General features: G+C 41.1%; 1 protein-coding gene across 3 annotated transcripts in view; it reads left to right on the top strand.

The window, feature by feature from the left end:
* Positions 1–21,853, top strand: part of LOC142099296 (coagulation factor XIII B chain-like) — a 341,745-nt gene extending 319,892 nt beyond the window's left edge. For all 3 annotated transcript variants that reach the window (XM_075182612.1, XM_075182611.1, XM_075182613.1), the window contains 2 exons: positions 14,044–14,229; positions 21,607–21,853. In XM_075182612.1, coding sequence (XP_075038713.1) covers positions 14,044–14,229; positions 21,607–21,617 — 197 coding nt within the window. In that variant the 3' untranslated portion in view covers positions 21,618–21,853. The remainder of the gene's footprint in view (positions 1–14,043; positions 14,230–21,606) is intronic.
* Positions 21,854–26,101: the final 4,248 nt, after the last annotated feature.

The raw sequence follows: 26,101 nt of genomic DNA, 5'->3' as shown, positions 1-26,101 counted from the left end.
GGAGTGGGCAGGGGCGACCGCGTCCAGAGCGGAGGTGAGGGTGTGATTGTAGAGGGAGACCGCCTGGTTGGGGCAGGCCTGGGAGGAAAGGGGAGAAAGGAGGGTATCGAGAGAGGAGGACAGAGAGGCAGGGTCAAGAGCATCGAGGTTGCGTATGGACAGAGTAGGTTTGGGCAGGGGGGGGGGGAGCAGGAGAAGAGGAGAGAGAGAAGGAGAGGAGATGGTGGTCGGATAGAGGAAAGGGAGAGATGGAGAAGTCGGAGAGATTACATAGGTAGGAGAAGACAAGATCAAGGGAGTGACCAAGGCAGTGGGTAGAGGAGGAGGTCCATTGGGTGAGACCAAGGGAGGAAGAGAGGGTGAGCAGTTTGCTGGAAGCAGGGTAGGTGGGGTTGTCGATGGGGATATTAAAGTCACCGAGAATGATCGAGGGGAGATCGGAGGAGAGGTAGTGAGGAAGCCAGCTAGCAAAGTTGTCAAGGAAGAGGGAGGTGGGGCCAGGAGGGCGGTAGATGACAGTGACGCGGAGATGGATGGGGTAGAAGAGGCGGATGGAGTGAGCTTCAAAAGAGGAGAAGGAGAGGGAGGGTTCAGGGGGAATGACACGAAAAGTACAGGTGGAGGAGAGGAGGAGGCCAACTCCACCGCCAGGGCGGGCACCAGGCCTGGCGGAGTGGGTGAAGGAGAGGCCACCATAGGAGAGGGCAGCGGGGGAAGTAGTATCAGAATCGGAGAGCCAGGTTTCAGTAACGGCAAGAAGGTTAAAGGAGTTGGATAGAAAGAGGTCGTGGATAGCAGTCAGCTTGTTGCGGACGGATCTGGCATTCCAGAGGGCACAGAAGAAAGGGGGAGAGGAGAGGGGGGAAATGGGGATGAGGTTAGCAAGCTGAGCAGCGCGCGGGGGATGGCGGGGAGGAACGGGAGAGGTAGGGCGGGGGGAGAGTATGGGTATGGAGTGAGAGCGGGGAGGCATAGTAGGGAGAGAGAGTAACAGAACAGTGAGATAGTGGGGACAGTGAAAAACAGGTAAGAACAAAGGCAGGAAGACAATGAAAAGGTGGAAGATAATAACGAATTAGGGCGTGGAGGGCATGGAACAACAGTACAGTGAGATAATAAGGACAATGAAGACAGGTAAGAATGATAGCAGAACAGTAAGATAATAAGGACAGCGGATAACAGGTAAGAATAAGCAGGGAGACAATAGCAAGATGGACGACAATAACCAATTAGGGCGTGGAAGGCAAAGAATAATAGAAGGAGAGGTAATAAGGACAATGGAAATAGGCAAGAATAATAACAGGTAAAACTATAAAATCTGGTAAATATAAAATCAGGAAAAACAAGATAAAGGCATATAAATAGTAGAATAATAACAGGTAAAAAGTAGAAACTTGTAAATGTACAATCAGGAAAAACAAAATAATGGCATATAAAATAATGTTTTATATGCAGTTGATGCAGCTAAGCCAGGGACTCAGCAGGAGAAGGGCCAACCGACAAGCCGGGTCGGCACACAGCAGACCAGCCGCCGCAGACAAGCCAGGGACCCAGCAGGAGAAGGGCCAACCGACAAGCCGGGCCGGTACACAGCAGACCAGCCGGTGCAGACAAGCCAGGGACCCAGCAGGAGAAGGGCCAACCGACAAGCCGGGTCGGCACACAGCAGACCAGTTGATGCAGACAAGCCAGGGACCCAGCAGAAGGGCCAATTGACAAGCCGGGTCGGCACACAGCAGATCAGCCGGTGCAGACAAGCCAGGGATTCAGCAGAAGAAGGGCCAACCGACAAGCCGGGCCGGCACACAGCAGACCAGCCGATGCAGACAAGCCAGGGACCCAGCAGGAGAAGGGCCAACCGACAAGCCGGGTCGGCACACAGCAGACCAGCCGGTGCAGACAAGCCAGGGAATCAGCAGGAGAAGGGCCAACCGACAAGCCGGGCCGGCACACAGCAGACCAGCCGATACAGACAAGCCAGGGACCCAGCAGGAGAAGGGCCAATCGACAAGCCGGGTCGGCACACAGCAGATCAGCCGACGCAGACAAGCCAGGGACCCAGCAGGAGAAGGGCCAACCGACAAGCCGGGTCGGCACACAACAGATCAGCCGATGCAGACAAGCCAGGGACCCAGCAGGAGAAGGGCCAACCGAAAAGCCGGGCCGGCACACAGCAGACCAGCCGATGCAGACAAGCCAGGGACCCAGCAGGAGAAGGGCCAACCGACAAGCCGGGCCGGCACACAGCAGACCAGCCGGTGCAGACAAGCCAGGGACCCAGCAGGAGAAGGGCCAACCGACAAGCCGGGCCGGCACACAGCAGACCAGCCGATGCAGACAAGCCAGGGACCCAGCAGGAGAAGGGCCAACTTTACAGAGTTACAAAAGACCTTACAATGCTGAGATGCCAGGGAGATTTGGATCAAGTTCCTCTGCAGCCCTAGTAATACAAATAAAAGTGCACTTAAAAATGCCCTTCTCACTCCCCAACACCTAGGGCCTCATTCATCAAAGGATGCATACTGAGCGCAACCTATGTTTGGTATTAAACAAACATATTTAGGCTTTGTGCACTCCCAAATTCATCAGGGCACGGATCTCAAAATATGTGTGTTGTTGAAATCGGGTATAGGTCTGCTGTGTTCTACTACAAAAGATGCTGCAGGACACATCCAATACCTATGTGGGTTATAAATTCGCAAAAGAACGCACAGAAATAAAAATGAATTAATGTTACCTGTTAATAATATCGATACATTAAGATTTTCTTAACATCTACTGAGCTTAAAATACATTTTTACATTTGCTTGTAAGTGCAAAACACATGTTCTAGCATGTATACAAGACTCTCATCACTACTGATCAGGTCTTAGACTAGCCCTGTAGCTGAAGCATGAGATACGGCAGAAAAACAAGTAACTTTGATGGCCAGAACTGGATTCGGACGTGGCTGCGTGCTCTTGAGTTTGGCATGCTCTTACTGTGCAGTGACTAATGCAAAACGCCCTTTCTCCGCTCTGTTCACTTGTAGGCTGTAGTAATCGTCCTTTGCATTTGAAGCCAGAGCAGAGAGGGCTGTGCTAACAAACGTATCTTATGGTTTTGGGCATGTGTAGAGTGATTTTGCGTACCATATGCTCAAAATCGTCAGACTTTGATGAATCAGACCCCTAACGTAGGCATTGCTCATTCTGTGAGATAGTGATGCATTTTTTATAAGTCTCATGCATTCATGCAAAAATGAACGAATGTCAAATAGGAAAATTATCATCTAAACTCCTCATAAACAAGGTCATGACTGCGAAAATTGCCTCCACCCACCACCAGTCCTCTCACCTTACTGCAACCATGTGTGTGCTACATTACATTGTTATATTTAGGAATAACCAAATTACTTCTGATCTGGCCCCAAAACTTGTGTATTATTATTATTATTATTGATTTATATGGTTCCACAAGGTTTCCGCAGCGCAATACTAAATACAGTACAAACAGTAGACCAGACAGGGTACAACAGTACAGAGCATACCCAAGCGAGTATACCCAAGTCTCCAATTAGCTCCAAGCATAGCAAGTAAAGTGATATAGGAAAAGAAGAAATGGTACTGAGACAGAAGGGTAGAAGCCCTGCTCGTAAGAGCTTTCCTTCTAGAAGGAGGGAAAACAGACAGCAGGCATGAGAGGAGTCAGTGGAGGGGATCAAGCGCAAGAGGAGATGGGAAAGTGGGAGGTGAGTAGAACAAGAATGGAGAAGGATAGGTGGATGGTTGCTAGTCCTTGAGGAACAGATGGGTTTTGAGAGCCCATTTGAAGGTGCTAAGATTAGGGAATGGACGGATGGAGCGAGAGAAGACCTTCCAATGGAGGTGGGCAGCACGGGAGAAATCTTGAATTCTGGCTTGCAATGAGGTAATCAGTGCGTTGGAGAGGCGACGGTCATTGGCCGAACCCAGGGAACAGGTGGGAGTGTTGATGGAGAGGAGGTTAGAGATATAAGGGGCAGTGGAATGGGAAAGGGCCTTGTAGGTGATGATGAGGAGTTTAAAGAGGATTCTGTAGGGGAAAAGGAGTCAGTGTAATGCAGGACAGGTGGAGTAAGCAGAGGTAGAGCGGTGTGAAAGAAAGATAAGTCTTGCAGCCGCATTGAGAATAGAGCGAAGGAGAGCGAGATGGAAGTGGGGGAGGCCGGTGAGGAGAAGATTACAGTAATGGAGACGGGAATTGATGAGAGTGTGGATGATGGTGTTGGTGGCATCTTGAGTAATAAAAGGCAATAATCCATAGTTGGAAGCGACAGGATTGGACAAGAGATTAAATGTGTGGGGCAAAAGAGAGGAAGATGTCGAGGATGACACCCAGTCAGCAGAGTTGGGGAACAGGAGAGATGGTGGTGTTATTAACAGTGAGCGAGAGAGCAAGGTGGGGTGAAGATTTAGAAGGAGGTGTAAAGTGCATCTGTTTGGTCTCCCTAAATGTGGAAGAGAAAGCAGCACAAATGTTAGTACAACTAAGAAACTCCTTGGCAAGATTGTGAGATAAATGCAGTTTGTGACAAACAGTGTGGTATTAATAGTGTAAAGAAAATGGATATAAGCACTTAGAAATGGTGGCATATAAATGAGGAGTAGGATACTTCTAAATCAAGTACATAATAGGTATGGTGTGATCACAATTTATTAAACACATTTGTCAGCACAATGTAAAAACCTTTACACCATTAATACCACACTGTTTGTTACAAATTGCATTTATCTCACACTTCAGTCATCTGCATGCGAATATGCTTTCAACATTCTGGTGCCAAGAAGTTTCCTATATAATGCCCATAAATGCCTGGAATTACAGATAAGCTGTTCGGATTTGGAGAAATCCATCAATATCAGACGTTGGGGATACTAGTAGAATCTGAAACTGTCTGAAAACGAGACAAAACGTAATTTTCGGGACAGTTATAAATCTTGCGAGTTTGGATCGATATCTGTCATATATATCCCTACCTCATGTTCTCATCTGTCATTTTAGAAGAGATAGTGTAGAGAGGAGGTTGTCTGCAATTGCATTTAGACTAGAGATTACAATGTTAGACAGGGTGAAAGAGGTAATTTACATAGAAAACAATAGAAGAGTTGTGTGTTGATTTCTGTAGAGATCAGTCAGCTAGTTTTCTGATCAATCGGCTTCCACTCTGTCAAAGAGTTTAGAGTAGTGGCTACTGGTTGCTATTAATGCATATATATATATATATATATATATATATATATATATATATATATAGTATGGTACTATAGATTTCATTTTGAACTAGTATTTGATGGAGAAAAATAGCAGAACCCAAAACGCCAATATATTTTGTTTCTGTAAAATCTACAGTGTTTTTCTACCAGTAAAAGTAATATTTCTAAGTGGCAGAGACATCTTATTTAATGCAAAAACCAGGGTGTTAGTGAAGTGTGAGCAGCAGCACCCCCCAAAAACCCAAAAAAACAAATATATGTTTTTTATTTTTCTATGAAGCAACCGTGTGCGTGTAATATATATATATATATATATATATATATATATATATATATATATATATATACAAGTTAACCCGTGCATGATACTCATGCATTCTAGTCAAATCAAGCTACTTAAGGTGTTAAAAAGGTTCTTGTCATGCATTTGGGGCTAGGCCAGGCCTCCTCAGGGGAAGAGCGTTACTTCCCGACGTAAGCGCCCTCTTTTAACGTGGTTTTGTCCACATGTCACCACCTCATCATTTATCTTCATTGCCACATCCTTAATCCCCATCGTCTTACTGTTCTAAAACCTCTCGATACACAAAGTTTCTGCTAAACACCTTATCACTGTGCTCAATCAGTCTTCCTTGAAGGGCAGTATTCATAACCTGCACTTTCACATCCCTGCTTCTCCGTACTCGTGAAAATGTGACATACAATTTTCCATGACCAAAGACAGGCTCTGGTAAATAAATACCCACACGGTCAAGTGTTTGACCCTGTGACTTGCTAATGGTCATAGCAAATGCCGCCTTCAAAGGGAACTGCCACCGTCTTAGCTTAAACGGCAGTCCTGATTCGGATGGACATAAGTCAATCCAAGGTATTATTACCTTCTCTCCTTCAGCAGAGCCAGTCAAAACTTCTGCTTGTATCACATTCGTTTTCAGTGCTGTCACTACTAATCGAGTGCCATTGCACAGTCCTCTCTTAACATTCAGATTTCTCAATAGCATAATAATGCTTCCAACTTTCAATCTTAATCTGTGCCTTGGCATTCCGGAAGGAGTCAAGAGTTTGAGCCCTCAACTTGTAAATTTAGCCTTTACTACCCCTCCCACTGGAGGAAGGGGGGATGATGGAAGTTAACTGACTTCACTATTATAATTTTTTTTTCAAATAATGTCAGTATACCAAATTTCTGGTCCATTGGATGAGCCCTTTCTGAGAAAATATTTTTTTCCACACACACACACACACTAACACACGCCACTAGGCTTATATATATATAATATATATATATATATATATATATATATATACATATATATATATATTATAAGGGCACGGTTGTGCCCTAATATTAAACTTACATCTAAAAAATGACATTCTGCCATTGGAAATCTGTGAGAGGGGGGGCAAGGTGTTTGAGGGTCTACATCTTAAAATGTATTAAAGCTATTAAGCTTAAATTTGGCATGTGAATGGAGAACTGTCCACAGGTGCCGTATGCCAAATTTCAGAAAAAAAGAATAAAAAATGACAATTTAGGAACAATGTAAAGTTCAAAATCTTGCAGTTTTGTTTCCACTTCCTGCTTTGCAAAATTTGCAGTTTTTCTGGTTTTCTTGGGAGAGCGTAACTCGGTGTACAGGGCGCTTAAAGACATGTGGTAAGTTTTGTTAGAAAGCTATTAGGGCTTAAGGAGTGCCTTTGAGGGTTCACAAGTTTGACAGAGTTACAGTTTTTTTACAGTTTGGTAAATTATGAACCATTTTAAAGATAGGGGATTTCATAACGTTGCGCATGTCAGATAGAGGTGTGTGCTGGGTGTACTGAAAGTGACTTCACTTGAGAGCACAAACATGGCTGACTGACCTCTTGCTAAGATAAAATTTCTGTGAGCAGGAGAAATAAGCCACATTTGAGGGCTAGAGGGAGGATGGCTGGTGTTTTGGGACTGAGGGGGGGGGAAACATTATATTATCAGTTTTTCAATTTCTTTTCTTCCGTTAACCACAGTATAAGGATCTCATTAAACAATGTAGATATTAATTGTATCCATAACTCACGGTTCACATTTGGTAATCTCCAGAATGTTATTGGATAACCTGGGAATAGGTACATTTGAACACTCATGTTCTCTTTAGTAGTCCATCTATACAACACTCTGTGTCCTGGAGTCTCCACCTATTGCCGACGGCATTGCCAACGGCATAAGCAAACACTTATAAGTAAAACAAGGTATTTGTCTATTATATTTAACAATTATTTGTATAGCGCCACCTTACCACTCTACAATTGGTTATCTACTTGAACTCTACTTCTTTCTGCCATTTCACTTTTCATGAGGCATGCTGTCTACCATTTAAAATTTATTGTGTGTGTAGTCTTTCAACATTTTTATTATAAGTTCAGTCCACCTTCATCTATCTACTTATCTAACTGTCTAAAGATGCTGCTGTCAGTTTTTTTTACCTGCTCAGGTCTTCTAGCATCTGTATTTAGTATGGATGCCCTCTAACTTTCAATCTTTGTTGTGTGCGTGGTATTTCAACATTTTTATTATGGATGCAGGCCAACTTCATCTATCTACCTGTTGAAATGTCCACTGATGCCACTCTCCAACTAATGACCTCTTCTATATTATGTAAATCTGTTGGAAAAACTCAGGAATGTCATTTGCATCATTCAGCGACTGCATGTGGATACTTTATGCACACTGCTGTGCCACTAGGGATTGTATCTTTTATTAACATGCCATGTATTTATGCCGCTAGTATGTCACTAATTTTAGCCTGCCAGCTCGCAAAATTGGTGAAAATTTGGACAGTTGTGAAGAGATCATTAGAAAATAGACTACAAAAGAATGTTAATGCTATAAATAGTAATATAGGAACAAAAAACGCTCAAAATCACAAAATTGTACCTATTTTTCACAATTTTTAATTAATTCCACATCCAAAACCAAAACTTTTCAGGATTTTTGGGCAACACCAGTACCAAATTACGAAAAAGTTTTAGAACCAAAACCAAATACAAAACATGGGAGTCTGTGTCCCATGATCTTCCACTTGCATCTTTACATCTCTCCCTCATATCTCCATTGTCACTCGACCAGTCAAAATTTAAGTGAATGACTAGGTGCTGCCTAGGGAATATTTTAGATCATTTTTCTAACACTCCCCCTGCTCAAATTGATTATCTCCCAAATTTGTGTCTGCATATTCCCAACCACACCTTATTCCTGCCTGTGTCTTGTCTGTGGTCCCTTTCTTCGGGTGGGGAACTTTATCACAATACTGAGAAAACCGACTGTGAAGAGGGCAATATGATAACACTGTAGGTGTAATCCATGACAGACTGATAACAGTGACAGGTTGAAAACTATACTTGAAATAGCTCCAATGAAGAAAGATCCCGGCAGGCTACAATGACGTCAGTTTCAAGTTCCCCACTGTCATAGGGGCTGTTAAGGTGGCAATTTAAGGAAGCGCTGGCTGTACAATCTTGTAGGCTTTGCAAAAAGCAATGTACAGCCAGCGCCTCCTTAAATAAGCAGTGAATGACAGTGGGGAAATTGAAACGGGACTTCATCATAGCCTGCCGGGATGTTCCTTCATTGGATCTGTTTCCAGTGTCTTTTTCAACCTGTCAGTGTTATCAGGTTGTCGCTTAAACCTTTGGTGTAATCATATTGGCATCTTCACAGTCGGTGTCATCAGTATCGTTATACTGACTACCACCACTTTCTTCTCTCCTACTGTTTCTGACCCTTGTGTTGTCTTTACAAAAAAATATGGTTCCCACAGAACAAACTTTTGTATTTGCAATACAAGAATGAGTATAAATAAAATGTTTACTGACTCAGGATGGCATGACATCTCCCACTAAGTGGTTATATTGCCTTTAGCTGATCAGAATGTAAGCATAGTCAAAAACGGATACCATGGAAAAACTGAGTACTTCTGATCTTGACCCAGGATGATCTAAAAATGCTAGTACCTGCCGGTAGCCATAGCTTCCAATATACAACTTGCAAACTAAAAGCAAGTATACATATGTACCTTTAAAGTTAACTTCTTAGTTGACCCTGACTTGATGTTGGCAAAACTGAATACAGCGGAGACTTTATTGAGACAATTGTCATGATGAAACAGGGAACTTTGGAGGGACACAGGAAACAGTGAAAGAGAAATGAGAGCTGGTGGACACAGATGCAATATTTAATGTTTTTGTGTTTTTCTATATAGTGTTATAAAGCATCTAAGCTGAATTCAAATATCAAATTCCTTGTAGCTTCCTGGGACCTCAGTAGCCACTTTAGTAGGTACACCTGAAGAAATGTGATCTCCTGGGATTTTCACTGTTCAATTAATGATTGTTCAGAAAAAAGAGGATGTTGTCGCACTACTTAGACACACCAACTACACATCTCTTTATACATTGTATCGGTATCATATATATTCTCATCATTTGTAGGTATATGTTGTGATCATTTTTGTATTGAGGTGCTGCCATCCAGTAACCAAATAATCAGAAGCAAAAAAGAGAAAAAAACTGAATCTTAAAGGTGCACTATGTAGTATTGGGTCTCTTATTTTAATGTACCAAGTAATTGGAATAAAACATAACTTTTATTAGTAAAAGATAAAAAGTTTGATTCTAAAAAGCAGCGAAATACAAATGTGCACAAGTGAAAATAAAGTGTTTTAAAACTTGACGTGCATGATTACTTATTCCTTACTTATATGTAATAATAGAACACCTTGGGTCTGAGTCATTAAGGAAAGTAAGACAAAAAAAGGAGTAAATGTTCTCCGGGACAAAACATGTTACAATGCAAGGGGTGCAAGTTAATGTATTATTTTACACATAACTTAAATATGGCTGGTTTTTCATCTAGCTCACAAATAGATGATAGTTTTATTTTTACACTGAAATGTAAAGTTGATCTAGGACATGCCCTACCCCAAATATAAATCTATCCCCACATTTTAAATTTACCTCCCCCTCCAATGCAACATGGTTTTGCCCAGGTGCAAAATAACTCCTTTTTTTATGTTTTACTCTTCTTAATGACTCAGGTCCCTTATCTTAAATAATCAGCTTAGGGGAAGCTCCAAATTGTCCTCCAAATTAGCAATAATTTACATAAATATGTTCATATTTCATTAATATTGTCCCATATCTGTAATTGCTTGAAAAAATATATTGGTTTAAATCGATTATAATCCTTTTATGATATTGTTGCTACAGCAAAATGTCAGTCACACTGGTTAATTATAGCCGTTTGGTTTCAGATCCAGCTGACATGACAAATTGTTTAAGTCATAATAGAGCTACTATTGCTTAGTTCTCCTATCATAATACTGTTTGAAATAAACAAATAGTATCCACAGGATGCAGTTAGATAATCAGTGCTGTGGCATAGCTTAGTTGCTATTATAATATGATGGAAACATGTATTTATTTGTTTTATTTTTTTTCTCTTCTTTTCTTTTTGTATTAATCACTTTTTTTTATCACTTTGAATTACTATAGATAAGGAATAAGGGCCTGATTCATTAAGGAACTTAAATTAAAAAGTTTATTTTTTAAGTCTCCTGGACAACACAATGTTACAATGCAAGGGGTGAAAATTAGCTTTCTGTTTTAAATACTGACTATTTTTCATGCAGCACACAAATCCTTGATAGCTTATTTGTACACTGAAATTTAAAATTTATATTTGTGTGCTACATGAAAAAACAGTCAGTATTTAACTTATGTGCAAAACAGAAAACTAATTTTCACCCCTTGCATTGTAACATGGTTTTGTCCAGGAGACTTAAATAAGAAACTTCTTAATTTAAGTTCCTTAATGAACTTAATGAATCAGGCCCATAATGATGTACAATCTGTCAATGAAAAAATGAAAAAATGTTTACTATTGCTGTTATTTCTAAAAGCTTTTTGTCCCTTGCTTCCCTCTTTATTTTAATTTAAGTTCCTTAATGAATCAGGCCCTAAGAGTCATGCACGGCAAGTTTTAAAACACTTTATTTTCTCTTGTTCACATTTGTATTTCGCTGCTTTTTAGAATAAAACTTTTTATCTTTTACTAATAAAAGATATGCTTTATTCCAATTACTTGGTACATGTGCATTTAAAATAAGTGCACCTTTATGATCCAGTTCTTTTTTCTCTTTATGGATTACTTCAAATTAATTATTGTGCCAGATGGATTGGTTTGATCTCAGAAACTGCTGATCTCCTGGGATTTACTACCTTGCAATTTGGAGTCTGAAATGTTTATGTTTAGAGGTTTTAAAACCCCTAAAATACATGTGGTCTAGTATAAACTGCATGGTAAATCTGGTTGGAAAACATCTGGTTTTACCATACAATAGCTACTAGGATAGTGCTATTCAGTATCTAGCTACTCCTCTAGGGGAGGGGACCAGAAAAAATTATTAGTTCTGAGCCTTTCTTATAAGAACTGGTATTTATAGCTATAACTATTACCAGGGGCAAACACAGGATTTGAGGAGGGGGATTTCCACGGCACACCACCAGTGGGCGTGACCAGCATGCATGGGGACGTGACTATAATTTTAAACAGTGCTAGGTAGCTCTCCAACTCTGCATGCAGTTCGCCCTTCATGAGCAGAGCAGTGTGAAGTGGGACATACCTCCCAACTGTCCCTGTAGTCGGGACAAAGTCCTAACTGAGTGGGTCAGTCCCCAAACTCAGGACTGCCCCACCAGAATAAGGACGGTTGGCAGACTGTCCTGCATTCTCTCCTACCTGTTCTTCCTGCTTTCAATACTTGTTGCTGCTGCTCGTGTCCTAAGCTCAGTTATGCTTGTCTGGATCCTGGAATGTTGGGTCTCTGTTTGGAAACAGAATAGGTACATGAGATATAGAAATACCAGCAATGAGTGAAGACGCTAGGCCTCCCTGTCTCTATGCAGTCCGATATTAAATCAAAACAACTCATGTTTTATTATTAGTGCCCCTTTCTTGTAACTAGCCCGACTGTAAAATAATTTTATTCACCTTTAATAAATAGTCCTATTTCCCCCAAACAACCCCAACATTAAATGAATCATCCCACCCTATCTTAATAAGTCTGCACAAACCCCACTATTAAATTTAATTGCCCCACCATAACCACACAAACAAAATAACACCCATTAATTAGACACCACCTCCCTCACACATTACATTGTCACATGCCCCCTGTGCCATCACATACACTACATTGCCACAAGCCCCCTGTGACATCACAAACACACTACATTGCCACAAGCCCCCTGTGCCATCACACACACACTACATTGCCACAAGCCCCATGCCATCACACACACACTACATTTCTACAAGTCCCCTGTGCCAACACACACATTACACTGCCACAAGCCCCTTGTAACTACACAAACACTACATTGCCACAACCCCCCTGTGCCATCACAAACACACTATATTTCCACAAGCCCCTTGTGCCATCACAAACACACATTACATTGCCACAAGCCGTGTGCCATCACACACACACACACATTACATTACCACAAGCCCCGTGTCATCACACGCATTACACTGCCACAAGCCCCCTTGTTAACACACAGACACACATTGACATCAAAACACACACACCACTGACATCAGAACCTCTCACTTACCTTTAGGTGCACTTCTGCTGCATCCCTCCTCATCCCTCCTCACTGCTCAGACAGGAAGTGAAATAAGCACTTCCTGTCTGAGGCCAACAGATTGGCTGCCTGTTGCTGCCACTGACTACCAATGACTTGATTGTCACCCCCCACTCGCAACACCGCCACCCCTCTCCCTCGCGGCACCCCCCTGGGGGGTGGGGAAGAAAGAAAAAAAAGAGTCAGCACACCATGCAGGACAGGGGACTTGAACCCCCCCCTGTATGCGCCCCTGATTGCAGAACATTATTGGGTTGATTGATCCATGGATTTTATTAGACTGGCATGTGTGGGGTCAGGAAGATTTTTTGAGGCTAAATTGGGTAGCATGGTGGTTCACTGGTTAGCATTTCTGCCTCACAGCTTGTATGTTCTTCCTGTGTTTACATGAGTATTCTTTGGGTTTCCTCCCACACTCCAACAACATACTGGTAGGTAAATTGGCTGCTGACAAATTTAAGTTTCAATGGGGCAGGGACTGATGTGAATAAAAATGTTCTCTATACAGCTATGTGTATTTGGTGGTGCTACATAAATAAATAATATGCATAATAAAATGTCATATTATGATTTTGTTTTTCCTTCCTCTGGATCAATACAATTAAAATTTATGAAAGTTTGCATTCTATGTACCTGTGACTTTTTTTCAAATTTACTATGAAAGCATAATATGTTGAGCTATATCTGGTGCAAAACATACTAAGTTGAGTCTTATCAGGTGCCCAGCCTAGTATGCAGAACCTTATCTGGGTCATAGTCTAAAATACAGAGCCTCATCTGCTGTCCAATCTAATATTAAGAACATCATCAGGTGCAAAGTCTGATAATATATTTCATTTGACTGTGGATGTTCCGCAGACAGGCGCTGCTATTGAAACATCAAAGAGGCTCTCTTAGCAGAGTCTACCTTTAGAAATAGCGTATAGTTAGCTGACATGCAAAGGTTCTTGGACAGTAAAATAGAGCCACTAAAGCATGCCCTTATGCTTCCCTGCACAATGGAAGTGTTGTATATTGTTCTGTGTTATTTAAAAATGAAACATGACTTTTATCAATAAGTGATTTTCATAACCCCTTCTTCATAGACCTTACTCATATGTGCGTGTTTAATTATTTTCTCTTCTAGAGACGTGTCGTATAGATCAGGACAAAGTTGATGAAAATAACTTAGAGCTGCATGAAGTACATGATAATGAAGTATATTATGAGGAAGATGAAATTATCCTTTTTAAATGTAAGGGAGGATTCCAGGGTGACAATAAGCCGACTGGAAATTGTTCAAAGCAAACAATAAGTTATCCTAAATGTACACGTAAGTAAATTATTATAATCATCACAACATGTTTTGTATGTTTGAAAATGAAATATTGCAGCATATTTTCCTTTCAAAAATAAGAAAATAAAGAGGGAAGCAAGGGACAAAAAGCTTTTAGAAATAACAGCAATAGTAAACATTTTTTCATTTTTTCATTGACAGATTGTACATCATTATGGGCCTGATTCATTAAGTTCATTAAGGAACTTAAATTAAGAAGTTTCTTATTTAAGTATCTGGACAAAACCATGTTACAATACAAGGGTTAAAAAATTAGTTTTCTGTTTTGCACATAAGTTAAATACTGACTGTTTTTTCATGTAGCACACAAATATCAATTTTAAATTTCAGTGTACAAATAAGCTATCAAGTATTTGTGTGCTACATGAAAATACAATCAGTAATTTAATTTAAGTTCCTTAATGAATCAGGCCCCATGTGTGCAAATCAGGCGTGTAAATATATGTATATATGTGTACATATATATATATATATATATACACATATATATAAATATATATATATATATATATATGTGTGTGTGTGTGTGTGTGTGTGTGTGTGTGTGTGTGTGTGTGTATATATTGTGGCAAGAGCCCGCTACTGCTGAAGCACATGCAAACAACTTCTTCTTTTTATGCAGCTTTATTGTCAGGATGGAAAAATGTATTTGACACCATATGAATTTCACAGCAATTCTGGAGACCCTACACACTAGCTAGACATAGACCAGCTCTCTAAGGAGCCAGCTTCCCTAGCGTTGGTCTCGCTGAACAATGAAACAAGCAGGGTTTTAATCCTGACACTCCTCCCACAGGCCTAACTTGATGGGCAGGCGACACACCCACCTTCCCTTTAAGAGGAATCTCCCATCAATGCTTCTGTTTGCACTAACAGAAACACCCTGTCTGTTTGCTGTAAAGAAGTAGCTTACAAACGATGTGAGTTAACCAAACTTTAAACTATTGTTTGTTACACAAGTCTTTGCCTGGTTTATCATCAATCTAGGTGCATAACTGCACCAATATATTACTCTGTTTGCACGCTTTCTCAGCATATTGTCAGCTAAATGCCTCCCTTTGTTACATATCCCTCCCCCTAGCGTCTCCAAGTAGGGGGACGCGGACTTCGCGAGGAGCGCATATTTTCGTGACAATGCAACTGCATTCTTGTTCAGAATTCCAGGTCTATGTTCTACTGAGAACTCGAAAGGTTGCAGTGCCAAGAACCAGCGGGTTACCTTGGCATTTACCTCCCGGTTGTTCTGCATCCATCACAATGGTGCATGATCTGTTATTAAGGTGAACTCTCTGTCTAGGAGATAATAGCACAGAGCTTCTGTAGCCCATTTTATGGCGAGACATTCTTTCTCCACAGTGGCATATTTTTGTTCCCTCAAAAACAACTTACGACTTAGGTACAGGACAGGGTTTTCTACTCCATTCTTCTCCTGTGACAAGACTGCACCTAAACCAACACCAGAAGCATCAGTTTGGAGGAAGAACCTCCGGGTAAAATCCAGTGCTTGTAGAACTGAAGAGGAACAAAGAGCTAACCGAAGATCAGACCAGGCGGCTTCAGCAGAGACAGACCAGGTTAATCTATCCGGACAACTTATTTTTTTAACATGTCCGCAAGTGGAGCAGCTCTAGTGGCGAAGTGGCTTACAAACCGCCTGTAGTAACCTACTAAGCCTAGAAACGTTCTTAACTGCGATTTTTTTTCTTATCATTCCCAATTTTTGACTGCCTCCACTTTGTCTAGCTGGGGTTTTACACGCCCTTGACCAACAACGTACCCCAAATATTTGGCGTCTCTCATGGCTATGGCACATTTCTCTGGGAAAATGTCGTTTTTGGCTTGGCCGCGGAAGTCAGGGGAACTTGCCAATAACCCTTTGTTAAATCAAGAGCTGTCAAATAGTTACTACCAGCAAGATTTTCTACCAGTTCCTTCACATGTGGCATCGGATAGGCATCAAACTGGGACACACTGTTTAGGCATTTAAAATCATTGCAAAACCTAATTGTCCCATTGGGTTTCAGAACAAGCACAATGGGACTATTCCACTCACTAGTGGACTCTTCAATCACATCTAAATGGAGCATTTTCTCGATCTCCTTTCTCACGTCTGGCCTCTGGAATGTGATACGGATTGTGTTTTACAATGACTCTTGGCGGAGTGACAATATTGTGTTCGATTAAGGTAGTGCGCCCAGGAATGGAAGAGGAGAAATACCTGTTTCGGAATGCAGAACCCCAATACGGAGAGTAAGTGGTTTAGTTTGGTAGTGAACCATACTTCCCGGGAGTTGAGACCCATCAATGGCAGTGATGGTAACAGGTGCCTCTAAGGGTAATACAGGAATAGAACACTGAGATACTAGAGACCAAGAAATAAAATTCCCCGCAGCACCCGAATCCAATAGTGCTTGAGAGAATTCTTCAGAGGAACCCCATAATACGGAGACTGTGAGAAGACAAGCGGAGGATGGGAAGGATTTACATGTCCCTAGTCTGACCTCCCGGAGCAAACTAGGGCCTGGAATTTCCCAACCTCTTTGGAGAGGAATTCAGAAAGTGGCCCGGCTCGCCACAATAAATACATAACTTGTTAAGATGTCTCCTATCCCTCTCCTTGGATGTTAAGCGAGTCCTCCCAGTCTGCATAGGCTCTTCAGGAGTAGGAGAGGTTGAGTGGGAACGAAGAGCGGATTTGAAGGATGAACAGTTAGGATGTTGTTTCTCCGCTGACCTTTCGCGGAAGCGAAGCTCCACTTTATTACAAAGAGAGATTATCGCATACAGAGTGGTATGAAGTTCTTGGGGTGCCAGTACGTCCTTAATTTTGTCCGATAGCCCTTCCTAGAATGCTGCTACCAAGGTGTCATTATTCCAGGACAGTTCTGAGGAAAGGGGACGAAATTCAATGACATACTGGGCAACTGTGTTAGCACCTTGACGAAGCCTGAGAATGCTGGCAGAGGCTGAAGAAACTCGTCCGGGCTCATCAAAGATCCGCCGGAAAATAGCTAAGAAGATTAAGTAGTTGCTGAGTAAAGGATCCTCTCGCTCCCATAGGGGAGAGACCCATGCCAAGGCCTGACAGGACAACAAGGAGATAATGTTAGCTATTTTAGACCTATCTGAAAGAAAATTTTGGGGCTGCAGTTCAAACTGTATGGAGCATTGGTTAATGAAACCACGACAGAGTTTGGGGTCCCCATCAAATTTTGCCGGTGTAGGTAGTCTCAGAGAAGAGGACGGACTCTGCGGAGTAGAGCGCTGGTCTTGAGGAGAGACAGCAACAGATGGCTGAGCAGCCTGTATAATGTCCAGGTGACCGGTCAGAGTCTTGAAACACTGCAACAGTTGCCGTTGGATGCTATCCTGTTGCTCGATGTGTGAAACTAGATGCTGTAGCAAGTCTTTTGCTGAAGGCTCCACCGGGGGACCAGACATTTGGCTTGTTCTTACTGTTACGGTTGACTTACAGGAAATTGATCCCTAGACTCTGCTGAACATTGCTAAGCCCACCCACGGGCGTGGAGTCTGACAGACAGGTGGTTTTCACCAGGAACCCCTGCAACAAGGTTTGGTCTTAGCTGCACCAAATCTGCAGGTCGCGGTCCCATGAGTGAGTGTACAGCAGAACGATGTGGGGGAGCCAGGTGAAGTGGATGGAGATGATGGAGTCTACAGACGAGTGGTATAAATACAGGCACAACAATAATATAGGCTGATGGTCAGCAGCCAATGAGTCACTAGAATAATAGGTGCTCTGTGGTATACAATGAGAGGACAGAGGCTGTCACTATGAAGTACTCTGGAGATGGTAATGGAAGTACTAGAGCAGTAATAGTTCAACAAAGCCTGAAGCTGAATGCTGACTGGAGTGGTGGAGGTAACTCGTAGTAACAGCTGATGAGTCCCAGATGAAATAGCAGCTCTGAACGGTAGTGATGAGAGAACTGGAGCTGTCACAATAGAGTACACTGGAGATGGTAATAGAGGTACTGGAACAGCGATAGTTCAACACGGCCGCAGGCTGGGAGCAAACTGGAGTTGTGGAGGTAACTCGTAGTAACAGCTGATGAGTCACAGATGTACACACACACAACATTTTTTTCACAGATGTAGTAGCGGCTCTGAGTGGTAGTGATGAGAGAACTGAAGCTGTGCGATGATGTACACTGGAGATGGTAATAGAGGTACTGGAGCAGCAACAGTTCAACACGGTCAGAGACTGAGAGCAGGCTGGAGCAGCGGATTTAACCTGTGGTAACAACTGATGAGTCACAGATGTAGTAGCGGCTCTGAGTGGTAGTGATAAGAGAACTGAAGATGTCACGATGATGTACACTGGAGATGGTAAGAGAGGTACTGGAGCAGCGATGGTTCAGCGCTGACCATGAACTGAGAGCAGACTGGAACACAGGCAAACCACAAGGAGAACCAGAACCACAGGCTGCAGGAAGTGAGCTTGTAGAACAGGCATCAGACAGGTGAATCCAGGAGGTTTAAATAGTGCTCCAGAAGTGCTTAGCCAATAAAAAAGAGGAAGGAGGTCCTGAAGTGCAATAGGCTTGCACCTGCACAGATCTGAATATAGCTAAATGAATGAACTGGAGAATGTCTGATGCTGGGACATGGCAGTTTCCAGAAGAATGGACTGCAGGTAACGAGACAGGTACTATCTGTGGGACCGGAGCGTTACAAAAACCTAAGCAGAACTCGTTCCCGTGTTTTATCCTCCCCTAGGTGTCCCCCACAGACATGTGTGTGCGCTGCTTTTAACACTAGGGGTACATGGACCTGAGGAACCACTTTTTCACCCTGTACAATAGCAACTCTATACAGGAAATTATTTTTGACAACAAAATATGGTATACCTTCTGATAGACTGGGCGGCTTTCGCAACCCCATTTACCTCAGTTACACTTTTAAAGGCATGTTCCAAGGTGGCATCATTAAGTTGCTCCCGAGAGTCCTGCAGAGGAAACAAAATTGGTATTGCGGACCAGCCCGTATCCTCACTGACAGGCGGGATGGACTCATCCACGACATCACCAGCCAATGCTAGTTTGGACTGTCCATGTTTTCTCGCAGGTGGATGCTTTTGTGGAACTCCTGCTGTGACTCCCAGGATGGCATTCCGGTTTGGTGGTTCCCAAAGATCGATGTCCAGATGTTGTGGATTCTAAGGCGGCTCCTTTAAGACCGGGCTTCCGACCGTTGCATCAGTTGCCGGCATGTCCGGCCGGATCCGCTCAACGAGGACCTCAATTAACAGTGGGAAGTCTCGCCCCAAAATGAGTGGATATGGGAGTTTAGGTGCTATGACAGCTACCACCATAACGGTTTTGTTTTTGAGTGTGACTAGTAGTAGTGTTCTTTCATACTCTTCTGTTGTCCCATGTACGCAAAGAACCTTCACCTTGGGCAACTGCAAAGTTATGGTTTCGGGTAAGGCAGAGCTGGAAACCAATGTAAGTTCACTCTCTGAGTCAACCAAGGCAAGGACAAATTTTTGGTTGATTTGCACCGTCACCCGGAACAAACAAGGACTTCCTGACGTGGGACTCATGGTAAAACAGCTTGGGAAAGCAGGCCCAAAATGTGCCACGGAACCGTCCATGGGTTCCGGTAGTTTAGGACACTCTACCTTGAAGTGGCCTGGCTCACCACATTCGAATCACTTCAGATAAGATACCTTTGTAGCTGGCAATTGCGCTTTGACTGGCTTATCTTTATCATAGCACCATTGGTGATATCGCTGGGCTATATATATATATATATATATATATATATATATATATATATATATATGTGTGTGTGTGTGTTTATATATGTGTGTGTATATATATATATATATATATATATATATATATATATATATATATGTTTATTTATATAGCGCCAACATATTCCGTAGCGCTTTTGAATTTTTTGCCGGGGCTTAGCTACCTTGCGATACTGACTGGCAGTGGTATCAGGACTTTAATCACTTGCCAGGCCAATACAAGGTCCCTCTATGCATGTGTGACCTGGTATTGGTTCAAACATGTGCATTGAAATAGGAAGCAAGTGTGATGTAATGTTTATAGTTTCATTATTTTATATGTTAAATATTATAAATACATTTTTGAGAGCAGAACTGGGGCCACAGGGTAAAGTGGGGGCCTCAGAGGGGGAAGGATGGAGGGGGCAGCTCTGCATTTCCTGGCCCCCTCACATACAGGCTCCATAGCTTTCACACTCCCTATTGATACACCCCAGCATTTGTTTTTAACCCAGTTTAACAACACCTAAGTAACTCTGCTTAATTCCTCTTTTCCTCTTTCTTACTTATCTCTGACAGGGTTTTCACTGCCAACAACATCTGCACCACCTCTCCACCCAGTCCTCATGGGCCGGCTGACATGGGGGGCAGTGGGCCGCTAAGTCTGACCGCTATTAGGGCCGGAGGCTAGGCCGCATCTGATGACATGAGAGGGGATGCAGCCGTGTCATCAATGACGCAGTGCATCCCTTTTCATGTGATGCGGCCGTCTGTGTGGCCCCCCGGCTTCCCTTTCCCAGCCCGCACCTGCCAGTCCTACTCCATGGAATTATACAAGTATCGTTATTGAATGTCTGTCACAGAACACTATGTCATGCCACATACTTCAAGCTGTGTATATGAGAGTGGGCAGGGTGGACAGAGCAAATGCAGCATGTCACTTCACATTCTAGTACTTCATTACTTTAGTTTTCCAACTATTGGCGTTGGGCCAGTTTTAATGTAGCTAGAACGCCATCCTTTCTGAACACATATTTAATTGAAAACCACATTATAAATATACTTCTATAAGCCACTACTAATGTTCACAAAATAAGCTTGTGTGATTGTTTTGCCTTTCATTCCAGATTAATATTTACAGTTAAACAAAATACATGTACAGTTCTGGTTACAAATGTGGTTGGAGATGCAGTACTTTAGAATTGCAAGTTGAATTGTTTGGTTTCCACATTATGTGTATATTTTGCAACAATTTGTCTATATTCCCACTACTACAGGTAGACTACCTTATAAAATGTATTTTTAATTTTAAATTCATTGTAACAAAGAGTCTGTATCTGAATATAATGTTTTGACTTATGTGATAATTATCATATTAATTTTTTCATTGCAGTTAATAACATCTATTTGAAATATACTTTTTACACAATGTTAGTTAATTTGTAGGATTTGGAGGATACATATAGTTTCTTTAGATACAAAATTATGATTTGTTCTTAAACTTTATTGAATGGAAATTGTTTTCTTAATATTACTGCAAAAATGCATACTACAAAATACTACAATAATTCACTGCTCTTCATTTTTTCCAGCTCGAGTATGAAGATGTAATAACCACACACAATATACCACATTTCAGAGAGATGCTTCCCTGCATTTTTACGACTTTCCTTGCAAAATATATTTACAGAATGCTATGACTTACATAAATGACACTTTATATTCTGATTTCCTGTGGTAGATGCACAGTAATAATACAGACTGATGATGCCCTCATTAAAAAAAAGTGACATGCTTTATTGTTTTAATAAATGCCATGCTCTTATATAAAGTACCATATTTGCTGTGTATTGTATCCATTACTTTTGTGTGCCGTGTTATTTGTGAAGATTATGAAAATGTAGAGTCCTTTGGGTGGATATTTTTATGGGGAACCAGCATATTACTATTTGGGTTTGTTATAGGCCACCTAGCATAAACAATTGTACTGAAATGCAGTTATTATCACAAATTAAATGTGCAGCAGAAACTTGTACTCGTGGGCAATTACAACTCTCCATATCTAAATTGTGACACTTAAACTGGGGGTTCTAGTATAGGAAGCTGATGTTTATTGATTTTATAAAACAATTATCTTTCACAACTGCTAACGAAACTAAGTTCGGTAATTGATAGTTCCTATATTTATAAAATACCAGTCTATTTCATAACGAGGTCACTACCACAAGAATGGAGGAAAGCAGATATGATACCAATATTTAAGAAAAGAAAACAACTATATAAGTATCAGACAATTATAGACATATGAGTCTGATAACTGTTGTGTGGAAAATATTTAAAGGCATTCTGAAGGATATGATTCTGTAATACATTGTACAAAATAATTTTTATCAGTGTCAGCATTGTTTAAAGAAGGGTAGTCAAGGGCAGGAGGAAGTAGGTTGCAAACTTAATTTGGTAGTGCAACTGATGTTTGATACTGTTCCACATAAATCTGGTACATGAGAGTACTAGGTTTTCATGGGAATAATATGTACATAGGTAAAGATCTAGTGGATGGAAAGAAGACCACAGGTAGAGAGCTGTCTGTCTGGAAAGTAGTTGGCTTTGATGACTGTTTAAAATATATAAAAATAATGTAGCACTATTTAATGATAGTTTTCCTTTAGCATGGATTACTAGACTATATTTGAGGTCAGTACAAAAAGGTATCTAATAAATGTTTTCTTCTTTACCACATGAGATTGTGATGACAATATACAAACACAATTTAAAATGGATTGGTTACCTTCCTTACTATAAATTGAATCTGTAGCTATAATTAGTAGATGACATTATGGGAGTGATTGATCCAGGAAATAGATGTTTATGGGTTTTATGGATTTTTCCCTGTGTGAGGTTAAATTAGCAGTTGTCACACTATGGGAGATTGAGTGTCTTTTTTGAACCATACTAAACATGCAACTACTAAATACTAGTGACTTTAAAGTTCTTCATTGACCATACAGGCGATAGAAAGACAGCTGAAATCTACTGCAATGTGTCATGTTCCTGAAAGGAAAATTTCACAATTATTGATGTCCATGTTATAGATTTATCATCCTCATTTATATGAAAAAAGATACAAAACACAAACTGTATACTATTCTATTTACTATAATCTTTCATAACAGAAGTAATGTAAGATTGTTCAGTGAACTGATTCTTAAATCTTAGGGAGTATCACAATTTAAGGGAATGAGAAATAAAGTTGCTGCAACTGTTAAATGAGACCTACGAACATTTAACAACCATAGAAAACCAATACTTCTCTGTCGAAGAATCCTACCTTAAGCACTAGTTAGTGGAGGACCAAAACCACAGTTCCATGGTGCACAAATTATGCATGTTTCTTGCTGAAGCACCACAAAATGCCATAAAATCATACCTTTTGTCAGGAACCAGGTTTTTAAAGCCAGTGTCCTAGTATAGCACGTCATCACAAGATCAACCCAGGGTCTATCAGAGTCCTTTCTTCTAGGGAGCTAACTTCCCACGTTCTCTAAACTTCTCCTATGTTGGCCTTAGATAATGGAGTTGTTGGTGGTCCCGAGACTTTGTTGATCCACAGTCAGCTAGAACTCCTGCTAACTTCCCACAGTCTCTGAACCGCCCTGGGTTGATCTTAGATAACTGAGCCACCAGGTTTGGTTTCTGGTCCCGAATGGGCTGATACTTTGCTGATCCACAGTCACCTGGAACTCTTGTCTAGTTAGCTCCAGGATGACTACCTGTCTATTTTTGGAAAAATGGGTACCCACTTAGCTAAATGAGGAGGAGTGGCTTTCTTGATAAAGAGAACCTCCTATAATTAACCTCTTACATGTTTTTTAAGTTTAGCTGGGCTTGCAGCTGAGTAGGGCTTACTGTTTGAGAGAAGGAAGTGGTGTTATGTGGGATACAGCTTTCATACCTGTAGTCTACACATCAGACTCTGTCAGATTTTCCCACAGCTCACCTATCTCCATTTAAGGACAATAGATGCAGGTAGCCAATATTAACATAAATGCCCACAGCATTGTAACATTATCATGCATTAAAGAATAATGCCCACTTCTTTCATATTAATTAAAAGTAACACACTTGCGCACAGAGTACATAGTCTATGGAGACCGCAAACAAGTTTCATGAGGTGATGCTGTTTTTTTCCACTCTTACTTCAGGACCATGTCATTCACATCTGTACCAGTTAGCTGTGATGTTAATAGTAAGTCTGTTCAAGACCCAGATCATGTACATTACGTCTATAAAGTTCACAACCTGTTGTTCACCTGGAAACATACTGAATTAACAGGGGAGGACCAAAACATTGCACAGATAGATAAAGGTTTGCTGGGAGTTGTAGGTATCTCTGTTTTGTCACACCTTTGTCCCTTGTAATTGATGTCCTTATGACCAAAATACAGTATATTGCAAAATCAGTATACGGTGCTGCCACGTGACCTGTGCTTAGTGCACTCTTCATTCACTGCAACTCCAAAACATATCAATATTGCAGCCATACTACATGTTTACTATACAGAGTAATGTCTTCTATGTAGTCTACTCCAACAGCTACAAAGATTTTCCGCTGCCAATCAGAGCTCACTGAAATAGAAAAATTCAAGCACAGAAAATAATAGAACTGATTGTTTCAAATTAGTAATTATGACCCAGGTGCAGGTTTGGATAATGTGATTTGAGCTGGCTTTAAGTTTTGGAAACAAATAGGCACCATTTCTTTGAAAGGTCATTCCACAAGCCAAAGAAATAAAGCACATACACAATTTTAAAACAAACTTTAATAAAATAAACTACGTCCACAATCCATCTTTACCAATTTATTGACTAGAAATAAAACCATAAAAATATCCTCTCCTGTGTACAAAATATAAAATATAATGAGCTTGTCTTCATACAGGGTTTTCCTCACAAAACTCCTTGGAAATGAAACAGTTCTTCACAGATATGTATTAGAACTATGAGTGAATAAGCAAAAAGTAAAAAAAATACATTGTGTAGTACTTAAAATATCAATTTATGGTTTAATTGGCTTATTTTCTAGGTTTTTTACCTTCCCCTTGTTAGGTCCAAGAGTTTATTACTCTTCTTTGCCCCAAGGAGCAGACTGTCCTACAATGGGAGAGAGGAGCTAAGCAATTCAAACGGTTCTCCCCTTGTAATGATAGTTAATCAGAGCTGCCAATTGAAAAAAAAAGAAGTTTCCAAGAATTGCATGCCTGTTGTTTCATATTGTTGGAACTTCTACTAATGGTGTTTGTATAGTCCAATTCCATAAATAATAGTACATATGCACATGTGCCGGTATCTATCTAAATTGTCGAAGTCAAATAACTGGATGTAGTCGTTTCAATTTAATATCCATCAATTTGTTTGTCTTTGTCTGAAAATATGCGAATAGCACACTATGGCGTGGAAGGTCGTATTTAACCACAACACATGCAAACACTTCTACACACATGTACACTCACACATTCACTTGTAAATAGTTCACCTTAAAATAGTTCCAACACACAGTCATTAATAAACAAATTTGATAGAGTTTATAGTTAAATATAATAATGTTAAATGCACTTTAGTGAGATCTAAGGTTCAGGATACAGGGAACATATCATGTTTGGTATCATTCTAATCTCCTATTTATCCTCAGAGATCTGTAACCATCGGCCAAGAGATCGCACCTTACGTATGAGAGTTATGGATGATAGGGAATTAATAATCAGAATGGTATTGTGTGTGTAATGCAAATAGATCAGTTTGAACTAGTTTTTCAGCGGGAAGATACGTATGAAGCTGTTGGAGAGCTGACACCCACCCTTGGAGGGCATCGCTTGAACTGACCTATGTCCTGCATTATACCAGACTGACCTGAAGCCTGAACCAATGGAAACATGCCAAATCATCTCTACTGTTTTCAATGTAACACCAACTGTATATAAACTGAGTTCTGGGACCATCATACAGTTTTCTTGACCACAGACTTCAGGATTGAATGACTATATGCTGGATTCAGAGCGTCTGCGTATCTAATCGGCTGTACTTATTTTA

The sequence above is a fragment of the Mixophyes fleayi genome, chromosome 8 (genome assembly GCF_038048845.1).
Source record: "Mixophyes fleayi isolate aMixFle1 chromosome 8, aMixFle1.hap1, whole genome shotgun sequence".
Taxonomy (NCBI): Eukaryota; Metazoa; Chordata; class Amphibia; order Anura; family Limnodynastidae; genus Mixophyes; species Mixophyes fleayi.
The sequence above is the reverse complement of the archived record's forward strand: the minus strand, read 5'-3'. Positions and strand labels throughout refer to the sequence as shown.